Raw genomic sequence first — 18,567 nt, forward strand, 5'->3', positions numbered from 1 at the left:
TAATAACGAAATCCATAATAATTTTTTTTCTGTTAAAACATGCCAACCCAAAAATGTTTCCAACACATTGAACCCATCGCAACCCGCGTTCGGGAAACAAGACCCAAAAATTTGTGAAAAATGCGGGGTTGGCACCGCAACCGCCCTCACTCTGGAAGGGGCACCCGTAGCCTCGTGAAACTTAAAAATGCCGCCGTGGGCCGTCGAATCGATACGAGGCTAGAGGGTCACGTGGGCCACCCATCGACCAATCACAGCAGAAGACCGATAGAACTCGACATCGCGAGTCGCTCACTCACTTCGCTTAGGTTCAGTTCGCGTTTAGCTTTTACCGAGTGGTCACCGCGACGCTATCCGCCAATTACGCACGTAACACCATGATTTGTGAAGTTTGAAAAGTGTTGAATAAATTAAAAAAAAAAAGTGGAATCATGATGGAAGATCCCACTCAGTTAGTGTACACGGAGCTTCCGCTCTCGATGCTTTCTACGACCGCGTTATTACGTAGTCACCAATCGAGGTTCCAACCGTACCACCGTTTGCACCAGCCGCAATTCTTCGCACCGAACATCCGGTCGCACCATCACGATTACTTGTCGTTACACCATAGAGGTTTAGAGCGACTCACTCAGGAACCAGAAGAGGAAGTAAGTGCAATAGACCAGAGCCAACCACACATTTCCTGTCTCTACCCAGAAATCCTAACTATTATATTTAGTTATTTAGATGTTAGGGATAAAGGTAGGGTGGCACAGGTTTGTACCACTTGGAGAGATGCCGCCTACCGTAAATCAGTTTGGCAAGGAGTCGAGGCGAAATTACATTTAAGACGAGCGAACCCGTCCTTGTTCGCTTCCTTGGTCAAGCGAGGCATCAAACGGGTTCAAGTTCTTTCGCTTAAGAGGTCGCTCCGTGACGTCATACAGGGCATTCCGAACCTAGAATCTCTTAACTTAAGCGGATGCTATAACGTTGCTGATGTAGGTATATCGCATGCTCTTGTGAGTGAAGTAAACTCACTTACTGAGCTCAACTTGTCCCTATGCAAACAGCTCACGGATAACTCATTAAGCAGGATAGCGCAGTATTTGAAGAACTTGGAGATTTTAGAGCTGGGAGGTTGTAGCAATATCACCAACACTGGTTTAGTGCTAATAGCGTGGGGGCTAAAGAACCTTAAGAGGTTAAACTTAAGATCTTGCTGGCACGTGAGTGACCAAGGGATCGGACATTTAGCCGTGGGCAATCAGTCTTTGGAGCACTTGGGGCTTCAAGATTGTCAAAGGCTTTCGGACGAAGCTTTAAAGCATGCCACAGGTTTAACGTCACTTAAGTCGTTAAACTTGAGTTTTTGCATAAGCATTACCGATAGTGGGCTTAAGCATATCGCCAAGATGCCAAACTTACGGGAGTTAAACCTTCGATCATGTGATAATATTTCGGATATCGGGATGGCGTATTTGGCTGAAGGAGGTACCCGTATAACGTCCCTGGACGTGTCATTTTGTGACAAAATCGGCGATCAAGCTCTGGTGCATATTTCCCAAGGATTGTACAATCTAAAAAGTTTATCTTTGAGTGCGTGTCAAATATCGGACGAGGGACTGGGTAAGATTTCGTCCACCCTACATGAACTAGAGACCCTTAATATCGGACAGTGTTCCAAGATAACCGATAACGGGATAACTACGTTAGCGAAATCGCTGACGCGGTTACGATATATAGACTTATACGGATGTACGCGGATTACCACTGTGGGACTAGGAAATGTGATGAAACTACCGAACTTGAGTATCCTGAACTTAGGTTTGTGGCATGTTAGGTGAAACTAATAATTGTTTAGCTAGGATTTATATTATATATTTTATAACCGGTTATTAAGGACGCCCGCAAGGTTTCTTATTTCGTAAATGCTCAAGGTCTTAAGCTTAAGTATATCTAGTTGTTAGCCAGATACCAAAAATGTCACGTTATAGGTTTAATAACATTCCTAGATGGTTTTTTATGCTGTGGGAGCAATTCTTTAAGTTAATTGGCTCAGTAATGTTAAAGATGTGTGTTAATTAATAACGTTATTATTTTATTAAGCTTATGGCGATAAGATTATAACGTTACAAAGTAAATATTTTTCTTACGATTACTGTTGAATGGATTAAAACTGAATTCCAACATTCTTTTTAAATAATATTTTTGATCCTTTGAAAAACCTTAAAAATGGGTTTTACCATAGTAAAACCAGTTTTCTTAACTGTTTTTAATGATGTAGACTGATACTGATGATGGTGCAAGAGGTCTTGCCCTGAAACATGCGCAGTTCTATAACCCTTTCAGGAGTTTTCCTTTGAAATTTTCTTTTGCCTAAATTCAACTTGATTTAACATTTTTGTTTTTAATTTTCTAGTTTTTGAGAAAAATTTATATTTCAAGGCAAAGAATGAAATGCTTGGTGACAATTATGACCAATTAACTTGCGAACTTATAAGACATTTCGTAAGAAAACACGAAATTTTTAATAATTCTACTTAGTCCACAATGGCGAATACAATTAATTCAGTATAATATAGAAGTTATGTATACTTGCTCATTAAATTCAATGGTCAAAATTTGACTTTTAGTGAATATTTCTCGAACATTTCTCAAGTCCAATTTAGTCAACTTTAACAGTATTTCGATAAAACAATTTAGGACAATTCTGTGCTATTAATAAGCATTCTGTTTTTCCACTTTTGGATTTTCCCTGGACTCTAATCATAATGGAAGTTTCGCCCAAAAACATGCGCATTTTTTCATTCTGTAACGTTTGTTCATTAAGTTTTTTCTAGAAAATTACTAATTGTCTTAAGGCATTTTCGATTTAAATTGATTCGACTTGATCCTTTTTTTAATAAGGTTTTAACTTTACTAAATGATACCAAGAATGATCAATTGACTTGCATACTTAAGTTATTTCTTAATAAGTGGTTAAACATTCAACTTAAATTTCATTTTCTCTGAAAAATTACCAATTATCTTAGGGTATTTTCTATTTGCCAGATATAGGTCAATTTTTTTTATTTAAATCCGACTTAATTTATTTTTTTTAATAAGGCTTAAAGTGTCCTCTAGACGAGTTTTTCAGGTTCAAAACAAAAATAATCAATTAACTTGCAAACCTATAAGTGATTTACCAATAAATTCGTAAAAGTTTCCTTTAAACAACTACCAAATATTTTTTATTTCTCTGACTTGAATTAATTTTTTTTAAATTGAGGTTTAAACTTTATTGTGTGTCCTCTGAACGATTTTTTTAGGTTCAAAGCAAGAATGACCAACTAACTTGCCAACTTATGAGCGATTTGCCAAATCATTCTTACGAATTCGGCTTGATTTAATTTTTTTTTTAGATTCTTTAAATTTTCGTATTAAATTTCTAGCTGTTTAAAAAGTCAAGAATTATGGCATTTTTTGCATATAAATTTTTTATCAATAAAAAGTAATTTTTGTAGGTTTATAAGCTTACTTATGGACTATGTATGCTTATTAAAGAGCAGGAACACAGAAAAGTTACTTTAAAATGCTTGGCATACAAAAAAAAACAATCTTGAATACATGAAACTGCCCACAAATGCCTGGAATAAAATAAAAAATTACTCTAGAAGTCTGAAACATAAGGAGTATTAATAAAAATACCTGGAGTGCCTAAAAAATTAACCCAAGCGTGGAATAGCCTAAAAATGTCTCCAAGGGCCTGGACTAGAATGAAACGTGACTCTAAAGGCCTGGAATATGAGAGAAATTAATTCCCAAGGCCTGAAAGACGTAAAATATGCCTTTAAATGCCTGGAATAAATTAAAAAATTACTTCGAAAGCCTGGAAGACAAAAAATTTCTCGAATAGACTGAGAAGTGACGTCAAAGTCCAGGAACACCAAAAGTTAATTCCAGATGTATGGAACACATAGGAATTTTTTTCTTAATAAAAAAAACTTTAAACTTTCACTTCTTAAGCAAAATTATATACCTCAATAGCCTGGAAAAAATAACTAATTATCTATGTTTCTATTTGCCTTAAAAGTTTGTAAATTGGAAAATGCCACCCGTGTCAATTTCTACTTTGATTTACTGCAAGAAAAAATACAAATTTACGCGTGTTCATTGAAAGCAATTTCCTACTGTCAACAAAACAACCCAAAGCACGCAGTAATTAATTTATCAGTTATTTAATATTTGCTCATAAAATAAACCATTTAATGTTTTTTTTAATTTTATGACAATTAAATGCCATTTCAATAAAAAAAGAAACATATAAACCGTGATTTTAATCCCAAAGCGATTTTCCAATTTTTGAAATAATAGAAAAATCGAGTAAATGGATAAACAAAATCTAGTGTATTTTAATTCCTGGTCGGCCTATTTGCAAATATAAGAAATTTGGAAAAATATTGAAGTAATCAAGGTTTGTCTTATTTTAGAAATTAATTAAAATAAGACACTTAAAATCTTGATTATTTTTTTTATTATTTCTAGACATTTAAAGTATAGTTATCATTTGCTTTACGTTTAGTAAAATGAAAGGTTTATTACAATTTTATTCTAGGTAGTGGCGCATTTTCTCGAAACTCTTCTTTCGGACATGTTTTGGTTCTTTATTTAACATAACTTAAATTAGTTATTTTTTTATACTAAGAAAGTTTCTTAATAGCTGAAATTTATTTGCCTTTAAGTACCTGAGAAAAGGGGTCAGCTGCCCAAATCTAATAAACCAGGTATTAACTGCCTAAAAAAATTAAATCAATATTTTAATTCCCTAGAAAAAATATTGTCACATTGGCCCAAAACATCAAGTGTCTGGAAAAAAACGGCTTGGTAAAAAAAATCTAGAGAAGTAAAATCAATACTTGAATTTCCTGGATAAAAAGAGATAACTGTCCAGGATGTGTTATATTTTTTTAACTAATTTTAATGTTTTTTTTTCTATTTTATTCCATTATTCTGTTTTTATAACAGTTATCTCTTAGTTCTTAGAGAAATTCGATAAAAAATGGTAAATTACTTTAGACCCAAGAATATTTTATCCACTGGAAAAAATATGAAAATAATAATCAATCATTGAAGAATATTATACAGCGTATCTCTTAATGCTTTTAACAACACAGAACTTGGTAGAAAAAATCAAAAAGCGTTTTTTGACGTTATTTTCGAAACTGATCCCGATTAATTCACTCCAAGAATCTACCCTCAATTTTTAATACCCTCTTCAATTAATGTAAAAAGAAAAGTGTTTTTTAATTGTAAAAAAAATTTAAAAAATTAAAAGGGATAGTTTCTCGGGAGTGAATTAAGCAGGAATAGTTTTAAAAATAATTTGAGTATCGCCTCTCATGGAAACTGAATTTTATAATTTTTTTTATTTTGCAATGCAAGAAAGTGATACACTGTTAAACGCATTTTGGGACCTTATGTTATTAAACTCCTAAGAAACTACCTGCAATTTTTTTTATTTTTTAAATAGCCTCCTTAATTGTGAATATAATAGAAAAAGTGTGTTTTGATTGTAAAGAAGTAAAAAAATTTAAAAAGAAGTAGTTTTTCGGAGACGAGGATTACGCAGGTGTAGTTTTAAAAATAATTTGATTATTGTCTTTCATAAAATACGAATTTTTTAATATTTCTTTTAATTATTTTTTAATTTTACTTTTTATTATTTTTTTTATTGTGAAAAACGGCAAAGTTCTACACTATTAAACGCATTTTGAGTCTCCTTACATACATGGCAAAGACCATAAACTAAACTATCAAATTTATATTCGAGTCTCTTCTTCTGTTCTTAGGAATTCTTGGATTTTTTTAAATAGAGTCATCGCAAGTCGTTCTTCCGATGCTTGGTTTAGTACTAACTGCAAAATTCCATATTTAATTTTAACGTTTTTAGAATTTCATTGATATTCATCTTTTACTACAATCTCCATCATTGAAACTAATTCTATGATTGTCCGTCTTCATGGCTGAGGATAAATAGGTTTTTACCTGAATTTTATTCCGTAAAATTTATTACACTGAAATATTTATCAATATCATCTTTATGCTTATTGAAAATTCATCAATTGTGGTTTGGGTAAAGGATAAATTTTTCTGAAATATATAAGATTAGAAAAAGAAGAATTCCGATAACTATAATAAATTCGAGAATAGGAGTTGTTTTGAATGCCATTACTATTAAGGAAGGAATATTACTTTTAGAATCATGAAATTAATTATTTATATTAATTTTTTTATTGTTCTCCTTCATAACACTTCTCTTTCAAGATTTTTTATAAGGAATGCAGAAACTTTGACTGGTTCTTTAACAGAATGAAAGGTGGGTGATTCTTAGTTAGAGATATGAGTGTTTTATATCATGAACTTAACTATTATGAGAACAATATTTAAAGAACATATGGCAAATTACGTATGCAATAATTATTAAGAAAGCGACAGAATTCACGTAACAATGATGCTAATTGAAAAACTTAAGGACTCTCAAGAGTTGATCATAAAGATATTTTTGAGTTATTATTATCGAGGAAAGTTTGTTGTTTTTAGAAGCATGCAACTGGTCATTTATTATTGATAATAATTTCTTGTTGTTCTTATGCATAGGATTTAATTTTCTTCATATATGTTTTGAGGGATTTGACAAGAGCATGCAGTCATTTGTGTTGTTTTATTTGTACTTTAAAAGACTTGGTGTACTTGTAATTTTTGATGGAATATTTCTAATAGACCTCAGAAATATAATGGTCTCGTAAAATAAATTTCTATATAAGATTTTTAAGAAAAATATGCTAAGGCAATCAGTTGATTTATAATATCAAGAGTTTTCAGGATTCTTTATTATCCTCCCTCAAAAAAATAAACAATATTATATTTCTGAAATTTGCTAAAAGAACTTGACTAATGTACTAAAAAAAACAGACTAGGTGTATTTTTACAAGATTTATACCTTGTCTAATCCAAACATGTATTCACACACCATCCAAACACAATCCATTTAACATTTTTTAACTAATAAAAATAAGACCAGTAATATTAGTGGATTTTTTGCGCTTACTGCACTAACAAAGTATTAGGGCTGTAAATACATAGCGATAAAAATACATTAAGCAATCAAATAAAGGGTTTTTATACTGTGTATACTAAGTAATCGCAAGTAAATGCCTAAAGCGTCTAATTATTGTTTCAAGTTGATCAGAGATCATTCAAGAAAACGGTTATGTGTATTTTTTAAATAAATATGCAACTTAAAATCATATTTTAAGTGGAGTTTTCATGCTAAGAACTTTTTAAAAATTCCTTATATAATGCTCCCTAGCATAAACCCACCCTTCAAGAAACCTTTCGGACGTCCATAACAGGGGTGAGTTGACATAGGGCGTTTACATGCTAAGCTCTTAAAAGTGAGAATTTCTTGTTACCGTATATATTGTGCATATATTTCTAATATAGTTTGTGAACGTTCAATGTGATCCCATCCTGAAGCAAGTGTATACATTAATTATATACGCGAGAGCTGTGATAGTTTAAAACGAATGACGTAACCTGTTTAAACTAGTATAAAAAAATTATACGAATAGGGTAAAATATTAAACAAATTATTAATTGTTTTTTTGTTTATTTTGGAGACGGTGCTAACGCTTAGGAATTTTTTATTTTGTTACATATCAGATTTAATTTTTTTCTTTTCATTTTCGTACTGACGCTCAGGCTTCAGCACCGTTTCTATTTTAAAACATGTATCGATCATCTTCCTCATTGTCTTTTCGAACAAAAAATGTCATATGCAGAGAGGTTTTTTTATGTTAAAAAAAAGTCTTGGGACCATTGATATTACTGTTTTGTTAAATCGTATTATGTTTCCATGTTTCCAACGATTTTTTTTATTATGTTTAAAGTTTGACGATAATAAATGATGTTTTATTTGAACTTTGTCGTATTATTTTTAGATTCCTGAGCTTTCTGGTGGAAGCTCCAAGAAAAAAAAATCGAAAATTAAAAAAAAAACAGAAAATTAACAAATTAATTAAAGTTTTTATGATAATTTTGTTTTGTTAGTTTTAATTATATTCCTGTATTTTTTTCAAAGACAGATATTAATGAAAAATTATCAACTTTCTTTTTTAAAAATATTGAAGCAAAAATTGTTAGTTTTCAAGAAATAAATTATATTTTTTTTCAATCTATTCTGACAATCTATTATGTATTAAGATTCCTTAGCTTTTGGTACAAAAAAATACCTCAATAATTTTTCTCTGCTTTTGTATATTTAAATAAAAAAATATATATTTTCTATATTTAGTAAAAATATTGAGGCAAAAAAATATCAATTTTCCATTAACAAATTATTAATTTCTTTCAGTATTTTTTCTAAAACTTGTGAAAATGTAACATTGCTGAGCTTTTTGAACTAAGTTGAGTTATCCAAAAAAAGTTCTATAATTTTTTCTCTACCTCTACAAAATTTCGAATTAAATTAATAAAAAAATTTTAATTTTTTTCTGGTCTTCACTTATTTTTCTCAGCTTTCCCAAGATCTGTGACCTAAGTGTGAAAATTTATATATATATTTTTTTTAATTCCAAGGATCAATTTTAAAACAAAAAATTATTAATTTTTATCATTAACTAAGGCCTTTAGAATTATTGGGAATGTTTCTACAAAAATGCGATTTTTAACTAATTCCTGAGAACACAATTATTAAAGGAAATCTTTTATAGGTCTTGTTAAGAAAAACATCGAAACAAAAAATTATTAGTTTATCAAGAGAATAGTAACTGTTTTTAATAAATTAATAGATGATTCTTTTTCAGAAAATTTTAGATCCTTGAAATGTCTGAAGCTATGCCAAGTGATATATACAAAAAACCATCTAGAAAAAAGAGACTGACCAAAAAATTGTCAATTTCTTAATCGAAAATTATCGGTTTTTTTTCATTATATACTTATAGTTATTTTCAAGGAAAATAAACACAAAAAAAGTAACTTTTGAAACAAAATATCATTAATGAACCATTTAATTAAAGATTCCGTGAGACTTTTTTATTTACAAGTAAAAAATGTTTTTGAAAAATATCAATTTTCGATTGAAATTTCAAATATTTTAATGTGATTAAGTTTTGAAAATTAATTAAAATTTTTTCCTAAGCTTTTTAAGCGAGAAGTTCTCTGGTTCTAACAGAAACCATAAATTCACAATTTTTCAAAAATACTATCAAGAAAAAACTTGCAGACAAAAAAAGCACAAAATTTATAAAAAAAATATTATTAATGAATTATTTAATTTAAGGTTATTTACAAGAATTAAACATTGAAGCAAATGTAATAGAAACTAACAAGTTTTGATTAAAATTTCAAAAATTTTCAGTTTTGACAATTAACTACAATTTTTTCCTAAGCTTTTTAGTGCTTTTTTTCATTAAGTAATTTTCTCTAACTTTCCAAGCTTTCTAAAAAATTGTTATTTAAGTGAGTTATATTTTCATTAAGGAAATGATAAATTTTATTTTTAACGTTTAAATTTCATAGCTAATAACTTACGTATTCGCAATATAGTTCTTTTTTTAAAAATCATTTCAAGAAAATAATTACCTATTTTTAAGTAACAAATTATAAATTTTCTTCTATTGTTTATCATAGTTCGATCATTTAGTACGTTTTTCTGTTAAGAACGTAGTTTTATATCGATTTTTTTACTTTCAAACCCCCATAAAGGTTATTGTGATTTATTTCAATGTTAAAAAAATACAAAAGCAACAGTTTATTATTTTTTATATAAATCTGTTTTTTCAACTTATTTTAATTTTGACAATAATTTTAAAATATGTTGGACATATCTTTTCATAATTATTTTTTTTTTTAATATTTGTTTCGTTATAGATTCTTAAGTGTGTAATTTTTTGAACTAAATCAAAATGAGTTTCAAATCAAATTTAAAAGAAATAATAAAAATCAACTTTTGAATAGAAAATTATCCATACATATATAATTTATGAAATTTTAATTTTAGTCTTTTAAATTATCAGTTTTTTTTCTTTTTTTATGCCCTTTTTTATTCCGGGAAAAAGGCCAATAAAATTTTAAAAAAATTATTTTTAGACAGGAAATTTTTTTTTATGTTATAAATTTGAATATTTTTTTCTAAAAATTTGGTAAAATCAAGTGAGATTTCAAGAAAAATCTTGCTGAAAAAAATACCTAAAAAATAATACGTTTTCTGTCTTCCCGACATTTACCTTTAATACTTTTACTAAGAATACCCTTTTTTAAGCTTTCTAACTAAGCGAGTTTCAATCCAATAAAAGTCTATCTTTTTTTTAAATAGAAAATTATGAATTGCTTATGTGGTTTATGATTAAAATATGTAGAATTTCTGAAAGAAAAAAAAATTGTCAAAATGAGAAAAAAAATCAGCATGTTTTGATCATAAAATGGTAAATTTTCTTTTTCATGCTTAAATTTTTAATAAATAAGCATGATTTAATAGACACGTGATCTTTATTAAGTTTATGAATAATCTAAAGATTTCTTGGCCAAGCGAGTTTATTTATTAGTCCCAACAAATTACGTTTCTTTTTTGATCGATTTTAAAAAAGAAAAACATTGAAGGAAAGAAATAATTTTCTAAGAAGAAGTATTATTTCTAAGAGAACTGTGTTTTTTGCTAAAAATGTAAAAAATAATATATTTCTACGCTTTATCAATCAAATAAGTTAACTAAAAAAAGTTTCTTTGTGGTTTAATTTTATTTAACAAAAACATTCAGTATCAATTTCCCAATTGTTCCTTTGTGGATTTTTAAGCTTTCTAAACCAATAAGTTTTGGTTTTTAAAAAGCATAAATGCAAAAGTTTATCAATTATATTATGCAAAAAATTTTTTTTATTATGTTTATAATTTTAAAACGCAATGAAAAAAAAAATATTTTCCACAATTTTTTTACTTTAAATATGTTGTTTTTTTTTTAGATTCTTAATTTTTCTGCATATTTCTCTTTTTTATATTTAACAAACAATAAAGCATTAAATTACTGATTTTGGAAAAGGACCTTTACTAACTTTTCTTTTATTTTGTTATATATAATTTTTTTTTGAAAATATGAATTTTAGTCGATGCCTGGGTTTTCTAAAGCTTTTTGAGAACTTCAAAAAAAACGATTATTCAAGAAAACTTTTCTTTTTCTATAAAAAAAAACAAATATCTGAACTCTATTGCTCCCTTATCAATTTTATAACAGAAATTTTAATTTTGTATCAATTTTTCATTGCGTTTATGTCATGAAAATGTGCTAGATTCGTAAGCTCTTTGAATATTTCTACGTTAAACAAAAAAAGTTTTTCTGTTTACAAAAAAAATATTTAAATAAAAATTTATCAAAAGATAAACATAAACTGTTCTACTTGTGAATATTGTAATAAATGCGACATTTGTATACTTTTATTCAGAACTAAGATAACAGTAAGCAGATAAATACTGCAATGGGAGATAACTTTAGTTCAAAACACGTACAAATTATACAAATATACGAAGTCACGATTTTAATTTAAAACAATTAGTTTAATATAAGTTATTAAATACAGTTATATTGTTGGTCTAGGTGATTTTTTTTAACTGTGATAATTCCATTTAGATTAACCCATATTTTACCAGGGCATGAAAAAAACAACAATTTTTCGAATAGCAATATTTATTATGTATTAAAATAGGTTAGAATAGAAGATTATGACACAAAAAAAAGTTACATTCAAAAAAGGGCATGTTGCGTTTTCGCATCATTGGCTAAATATATGAACAAAAAAAACGTAATTTTACTTTTTATGGTAACGCTCAAAATAATCGGTATAGAGAGGCACGTTGCATTTTTTACATAAAAATACCGTTTGACTACTACATATTTTGCATCTACGTCTGGAGTGGAGCGATTTAGTGATAATATGACCGATATTATCATATCTTTTCTCAAGAACTGCCCTAGGGGTAGTAATAGATGTACGAATGGAAGATTCAGTTTTTATCAGGCGAAAAGCAATGTATGATTTAAAGTCTAGTTGACTAATATTTTTGTCACTGATAATGTTATAAACCTTCCAACAATTGACTAAAGTGCTATCTATAGTTAACGAACAAAGGCCACCACCACTTTTTTCCAGATATCCCTACTCTATAATTGGCTATCCCGTTATTGTGGAGATCTACTACCCCCATGAATTTGTAAATGAATTTGTACATCTTGATAACATTAAGTTGCTGAATAGGATTGTCTTTTTTTGCTTTACTGTCATACCTTTTAGCTCTGTATAATGGTTCGTCATTGTAATGGTTACTTATTACTGTGACCACTGAACTATCGTTCCATCTAACTAATGAGACCCCATTGACAGTGTTATGTGCCGAAATGTAGTAGCCGCATTTTTGTTTAGAAACACTTTTGGTCCCTTCTAAAGGACAGCGGAGGGTTCTGTTTTCCCTTATAGTTCCGCTCGCAAAATAACCTTTATCGGGAAGATATGAAAATAATTGAAACGAAGAAAAATAATTATCAAAAAATACCTGATGCTTCATTGGGTCATTCACTATAGACAATAAATCAACAACAACTTGCCCACCCATACGGAATGTTCTGCTTCCAATTCATCTACTACTTCATATAAAGCACTCTCTAGCTCTTTTTGCGTAAGAAATTTAGGCATGTTTTTCGAAAATACACATACACTTGGCACCGATTAAAATTCAATATTACTAACAACATTCTTACACACAAACACACACACACAAGCCTAAACCGCAATATCTTTAGCTGATACCGTTGGCAACTTAAGCGCTATTTCGACCAAACTACAGATAACGTATTTTCCCAGTGATGCGTTTTCGCAACATTTACAATTTGGAATCAAGTATTTTGGAATTTGTAAAATTTTTTTGTTGTCAGTAAAAAAAGGTAAATACACACATGTGTTAGCAATAGGATTTAGCTAAACACATCTCGCCTGTATTATGCTAACCAATAATAAACAATAATATTCGAAAGTATGTTTAGACATTAAAATTTTGCTAGAATTGGAATAAAAATTTAAAAATCAAAACACTTATTTATTGAGTGTTTTAAAAATCTTTTTAATTCAACCTTAGTAAATACTATAGTAACGTTAGATATTTAATTTTTTATTTTGTTTATATTATAAAAAAAAATTAATATGACTGTTGCGTTTTCACATCATTGGTAAAAAATGGGTTAAAAATAAATAGGCTTATGACGTTTCAGTGTTTGTATCAGATCATCCTCAGGACTGATCGGCTAATCTACAATTATTATTGAAAATGTATATATATCTGAATAAATATATAAACTCTAATAATAAAAAGATATTATCTTTTAATTTCATATTAACATCTACAGGTAACTAAAACCTGGTGATAAATGCAAATAATTTCAAATGCATTGACCTATTTGCTTAAAGTATTTCAACCTGCTTGCTAACACTATTAAAGCTGATAATTTCTTGAAGTTGGTATTACTAGAAAAGCCCTGACAGAAACTATGTACCTTAAGAAAAATTTATTTTTTTAAGGTTCATAGTTTTTAGTACAAGATTGTGGTTGTAGTGCAAAGCATCTTATTTTAACATAAATAAAGTAATTCGATGGTACTAATCTCTCACTAAGTCAGAGATTGAGGACCATAAATATTTGAAATTTTATCTATTAAAAATATTTGTTAAATTTCGAAAAATTTGTACCTAGAGAAATGACCCAGGTCAAACTGGGTGTTTTTTTTTATAAGGAAATGGTAAAACCTAAGAATTTTTACAATTTAGGAGCCCTAAGGCTTTAATTTAAATATGTATTTTACAAACGAAGTTTTTATCGTAAATCAAAATGTAATGATCCATTACCAAATTTTAAACAGAAAATATTCAAGTTGTTCATATTGCATGTCTAGTTTGATGAATCAATGAATGAATGTTGTTTTTATTTGAAAATGTGCAATTTTCCTAAGCTCTCTATGTTATACAAGAAAAAGAAACTTCTGTTTTTACAAACAAAAATTGAAATCAAAATTTATATAAAGAAACATAAACTGATAGTTCTACTTGTGAATATTATAATAAATGCGAAAATTGTATACTTTTATTGAGAACTGAGATTATATTAAGCAGATAAATATTGCATTGGCAGATAACGTACATCTAAAACATGCACAAAATTATATACACAAAGAATTAAATTTTTATACAATGCCTCACGACTTGAATTTAAAATCAATTCGTTTAATATCAGTATTTAAATACTGTTATAATGTTGATTTCAGTATTTTTTTTGTGACTGTGGTTGTTTAGTTTAGGTTAAAAATAAACATGTTTTTTTATTTTTATCATTTTCATTTAGCCGACCTTTCTGTGGTTATATCGAAACATCCACAGGACTGATAAGCTGGTCTACAATTATTATTAACCCTTTGGGACCCAATTTTATTTTTAATGATTTTAAGGATGTTTTTGCGAGTTATGGTATTTTAAAAGACCATTTGACAATATATACTAGTTAAAATTTTAAAAAATATATACAGGAAGAGCAAAAAATTGTGGGACAAATATATCCCAGCGGGATTCTTAAGTGGGTTATAAATATCCCTAGCGGCCAAAAAAAATCACATTTTTGTACTTCAAAATTTTAATTTTTTTTATTCACAAAAAGACAACCCGTAAAGGTAAGTATTTTAGGACGAATGATAAAGCGCAAAACAATGCTTGCACAACCCTACATCGCAAATTGCACAAATATTAGTGGTTCTACGTTCTTTTTTCTGAAGAGCGCAACGAGCACATCTTCGCCGTTTCGATGTTTCTATTGGAAGGTGATCACCCACATTTTTCATTACTTTTGATCTCTTTGATGGCCTTCCACAACTGTTTCTTCGAAGTTTGACTAAAGCTTGCTGTTGTCCTCCTTCGATTAGGTCCTCTGATAAGGTAAATAAAAATTCCAGTAAGGATATCTTTTTTTGGGTACGACGTAAGTCATTATATATTACCCAACTATTATTAACAGCAATCATCAAGAGTCGATAAAATACTTTTTTCTACCATTTGCATGATTTTCTGCCGAAGTCATACACACCACTTATCTGATCAGCCAGATCCACACCACCCATGATTTCATTGTAGTATGCAATAGCAGTGGGACATGGTACGTCAACTCTCTCCCAGTCTTGTCTTTTCTTAGTTATTTAGAAAACGATTCTCTGTATTTTTTTTAATATAACAACAAAGCAACAAATTATAAATTTTTATATAGGACCTTATTAATTTTTCTTCCATAATATTTAAAATTTGAATATGGATATTTGTTTTTTTGAAAATATGAACCTTAATTCGATGCCTGGGTTTTTTGGAAACTATCCAAAAAAAGCCATTTATCCAAGAAAACTTTTCTTTTTCTAAAAAAACAACAAATAATCAATTTGTGCTCCATTATCAATTTTGTAACCGAAAATTATCAATTTTTTTCTTATTGCGCTTCAAGTTTAATGAAAATTATTAACGTTTTTATTTAAGATTTTCTAACCTCTCTTCGTTATCCAACAAAAAAAGTGTTTCCTGTTTAAAAAAAAATATATTAAAATAAAAATTTATCAAAATTTACATAAACTGATAGTTCCACTTGCGAATATTATAATAAAGGCGACATTTGTATATTTTTATTGAAAGCTAAGAGATAACATTAAGCAGATAAATACTGCAATGGGAGATAACATAAATCCAAAACGCACAGAATTATACGAATATAAGAAGTCACGATTTAAATTTAAAACATTTATTTTAATATTAGTTGATAAATTTTGTTATAATATATGATTGAGTGTTGTTTTTGACTGTGACTGTGGTCATTCAATTTAGGTTAAAAAAAGAGGCTGAGTTTTTGATTATTATCATTTTTGTTTGGTTTTCGACGTTTCTTTATTTATATCACACCATTCTAAGGACTCATTGGCCGATCTACAAATATTACTAAAAATGTATATGTTTCTAAATAAATATATAAACTCTGAGCGTGTTTTTTTAAGGTATGGTAACCTAAATACTTTTAAAATTTAGGAGTCCTAAGACTTATTTAGAAATATACTATACAAACGAAGACTTTATCGTAAATGAAAATATATAGCATGGATATTAAAATAAAAATGTATCAAAAGAAACATAATCTGATAGTTCTACTTATGAATATTTAAATAAATGCGACAGTTGTATACTTTCATTAAGAGCTAAGATAACATTAAGCAGATAAATGCTGCAATGGGAGATAACATAAATCCAAAAACGCACAAAATTATACATATATAAAATTAAATTATTATACAATGCGTCACGATTTGAATTTAATATTAGTTATTTAATATTGTTATAATTTTGGTTTAGGTGATTTCTTTGTGTCTGTTCAGTTTGGGTTAAAAATAAATGGGTTATTGATTATTATCATTTTTATTTGGTTGTTCTTTCGGTGTTTATATCAACCATCCTCAGGACTGATCAGGTGATCTACAATTATTATTAAAAACCCATACATTTCTGAATAAATATATATACTCTAATAAAAAGATATTACCTTTTAATTCCATATCAACATCTACGGGTAACCAAAATGTGGTGATAAATGCAAATAATCTCAAATTCATTGACCTGTTTGCTTAAAGTATTATAACCCCCTTGCTAACTCCATTAACGCTGATAATTCCTTGAAGTTGATTTTACTAGGAAAATTTACTATAAACCCTGATTTGATTTATAATGGTGCTAATCCCTAATAAGTCATAAAAACTATGTACCTTAAGAAAATTTTTATGACCTTATGGCTATAGTGAACAGCATCTTATTTTCATATATATAAAATAAATCGAAGGTACTAATCTTTCAGTAAGTCCCCTAAATTAAGGGCTATAAATATTTAAAATTTTATCTAATAAAAGGATTTATTAAATGGCGAAAAGTTGCTGCTATAATACCTACCTAGAGAGATCACCCAAGTCAAACTAGGGATATGTCTTTTTTTTTGTATTTAAAGGTATGGTGAACTAAGAACTTTCTAAATTTAGGAGCCCTGTGACTAATTTAAAAATACATTATACAAATGAAAATTCTATCATTTTAAGAAGTCATTATAAAAGAACAATTTGTTAACACAAAGTATATTTTTTATAGGTACACCCTATACATTATAAGTTTTTTTTTAAATATGCTTTATTAACTTTTGATGGTAAAGCCAGGCACAAATAAAAGAAAAAAAAAGTGACAAATAAATATTATAATAATATCAAATTATCCTAAGCTAACTGACACTAATTTGACAGTTTGACATTTAGGTTTGGCCAATCAGAAACCATTCTCACCAAGAGGGGCGTAGCCAAATTTCGGCAGTAAAATAAAGTTTAATTTAATATACATATGTATGTATATGTAAAATAATGCTGGATATTTTTCTCTGATTCTGATAGCAAAACCTACTTAAAAAACCGATAATTGTATTATTTAATAAATTTTACCAGAAATCTTCATGGGTTTCTACAAATATTGCGATTAAATAATACAATGATGGTATTTCTACATAAGGCTTAAGCATTAAGATAAATTAAAAACTTACAGACTCTTAGACATTTACTATGGAGGATGGTTTATAGAAAAAAAAACGGAATATTAATATGCTAATGCTTCAAGTATGTACTACATTTCTAAAGTTTATACTACACTAATGAAGCATTTATTACTCTCTGTAGCATATACTACTATGTACGCGATACATAGAAGAGGTGCTATAGGTGCTAGAGGTGCGAAAAATGGAGGTTTTTTTGAGAAGTTTAGGTGTTTCTAGTAAATTAACTTTGTAATTTGAAAAACGTAAATAACTTTTCTTACAGGGGATCCTGGATTTCAGCAAGGAGTTGGTGTTGATCTAGACGTCAATCAAAGCACTGTTTCCAGAACCTTAGCCACGGTATCTAAAGCAATTTATTCAAAAAGAAACAATTGGATAAAGTTCTCCAGCACTAACGAATTGCTTAGAGTTGCTATTAATGAGGGAGCACGTGGTGAGCGAATTCCCCAGGGTTATAGGTGTTATTGACTGTACCCATGTAAAAATAACAAAATCATCTATTCACGGAGATGAATAAGTGAACAGAAAAGGGGTATGCTCAATAAATGTCCAAGCTACTTGTAATGCCCGAGAAATGTTTACAAGTGTGGATGCATCTTGGCCAGGTTCACGATAGTCGAATTTGGCGAAACTCCATAGTGCATGGAATTATGTATAATAATGTGCACGAAGCAGCTTTATTAGGTGATGAAGGATATGGTGTTGCCCCGTGATTATTGACACCATATAAAAATCCAACTACACCAATGTAAGAAAATTATAATTTAATCCATGCAAAGGAACGATGTGTCATAGAGCGCTGCTTTGGTCAGTTAAAACGGCGTTTTCCAATGCTCCACTATACTTTTCGCCTAAAAGCTGAAAACATTCCGGAACATATTGTGAGTGCATTTGTACTTCACAATATAG

At 28.9% G+C, this 18,567-nt stretch overlaps 1 protein-coding gene across 1 annotated transcript; it reads left to right on the plus strand.

The window, feature by feature from the left end:
* Positions 1 to 306: 306 nt before the first annotated feature.
* LOC126743008 (F-box/LRR-repeat protein 14) lies at positions 307 to 7,941 on the plus strand. The gene has a single exon (XM_050449925.1). The coding sequence runs from the start codon at positions 432 to 434 to the stop codon at positions 1,824 to 1,826; it is 1,395 nt and encodes a 464-aa protein (XP_050305882.1). The 5' UTR covers positions 307 to 431; the 3' UTR covers positions 1,827 to 7,941.
* The last annotated feature ends 10,626 nt before the right edge of the window (positions 7,942 to 18,567 follow it).

Source organism: Anthonomus grandis, chromosome 12 (genome assembly GCF_022605725.1).
Source record: "Anthonomus grandis grandis chromosome 12, icAntGran1.3, whole genome shotgun sequence".
NCBI lineage: Eukaryota > Metazoa > Arthropoda > Insecta > Coleoptera > Curculionidae > Anthonomus > Anthonomus grandis.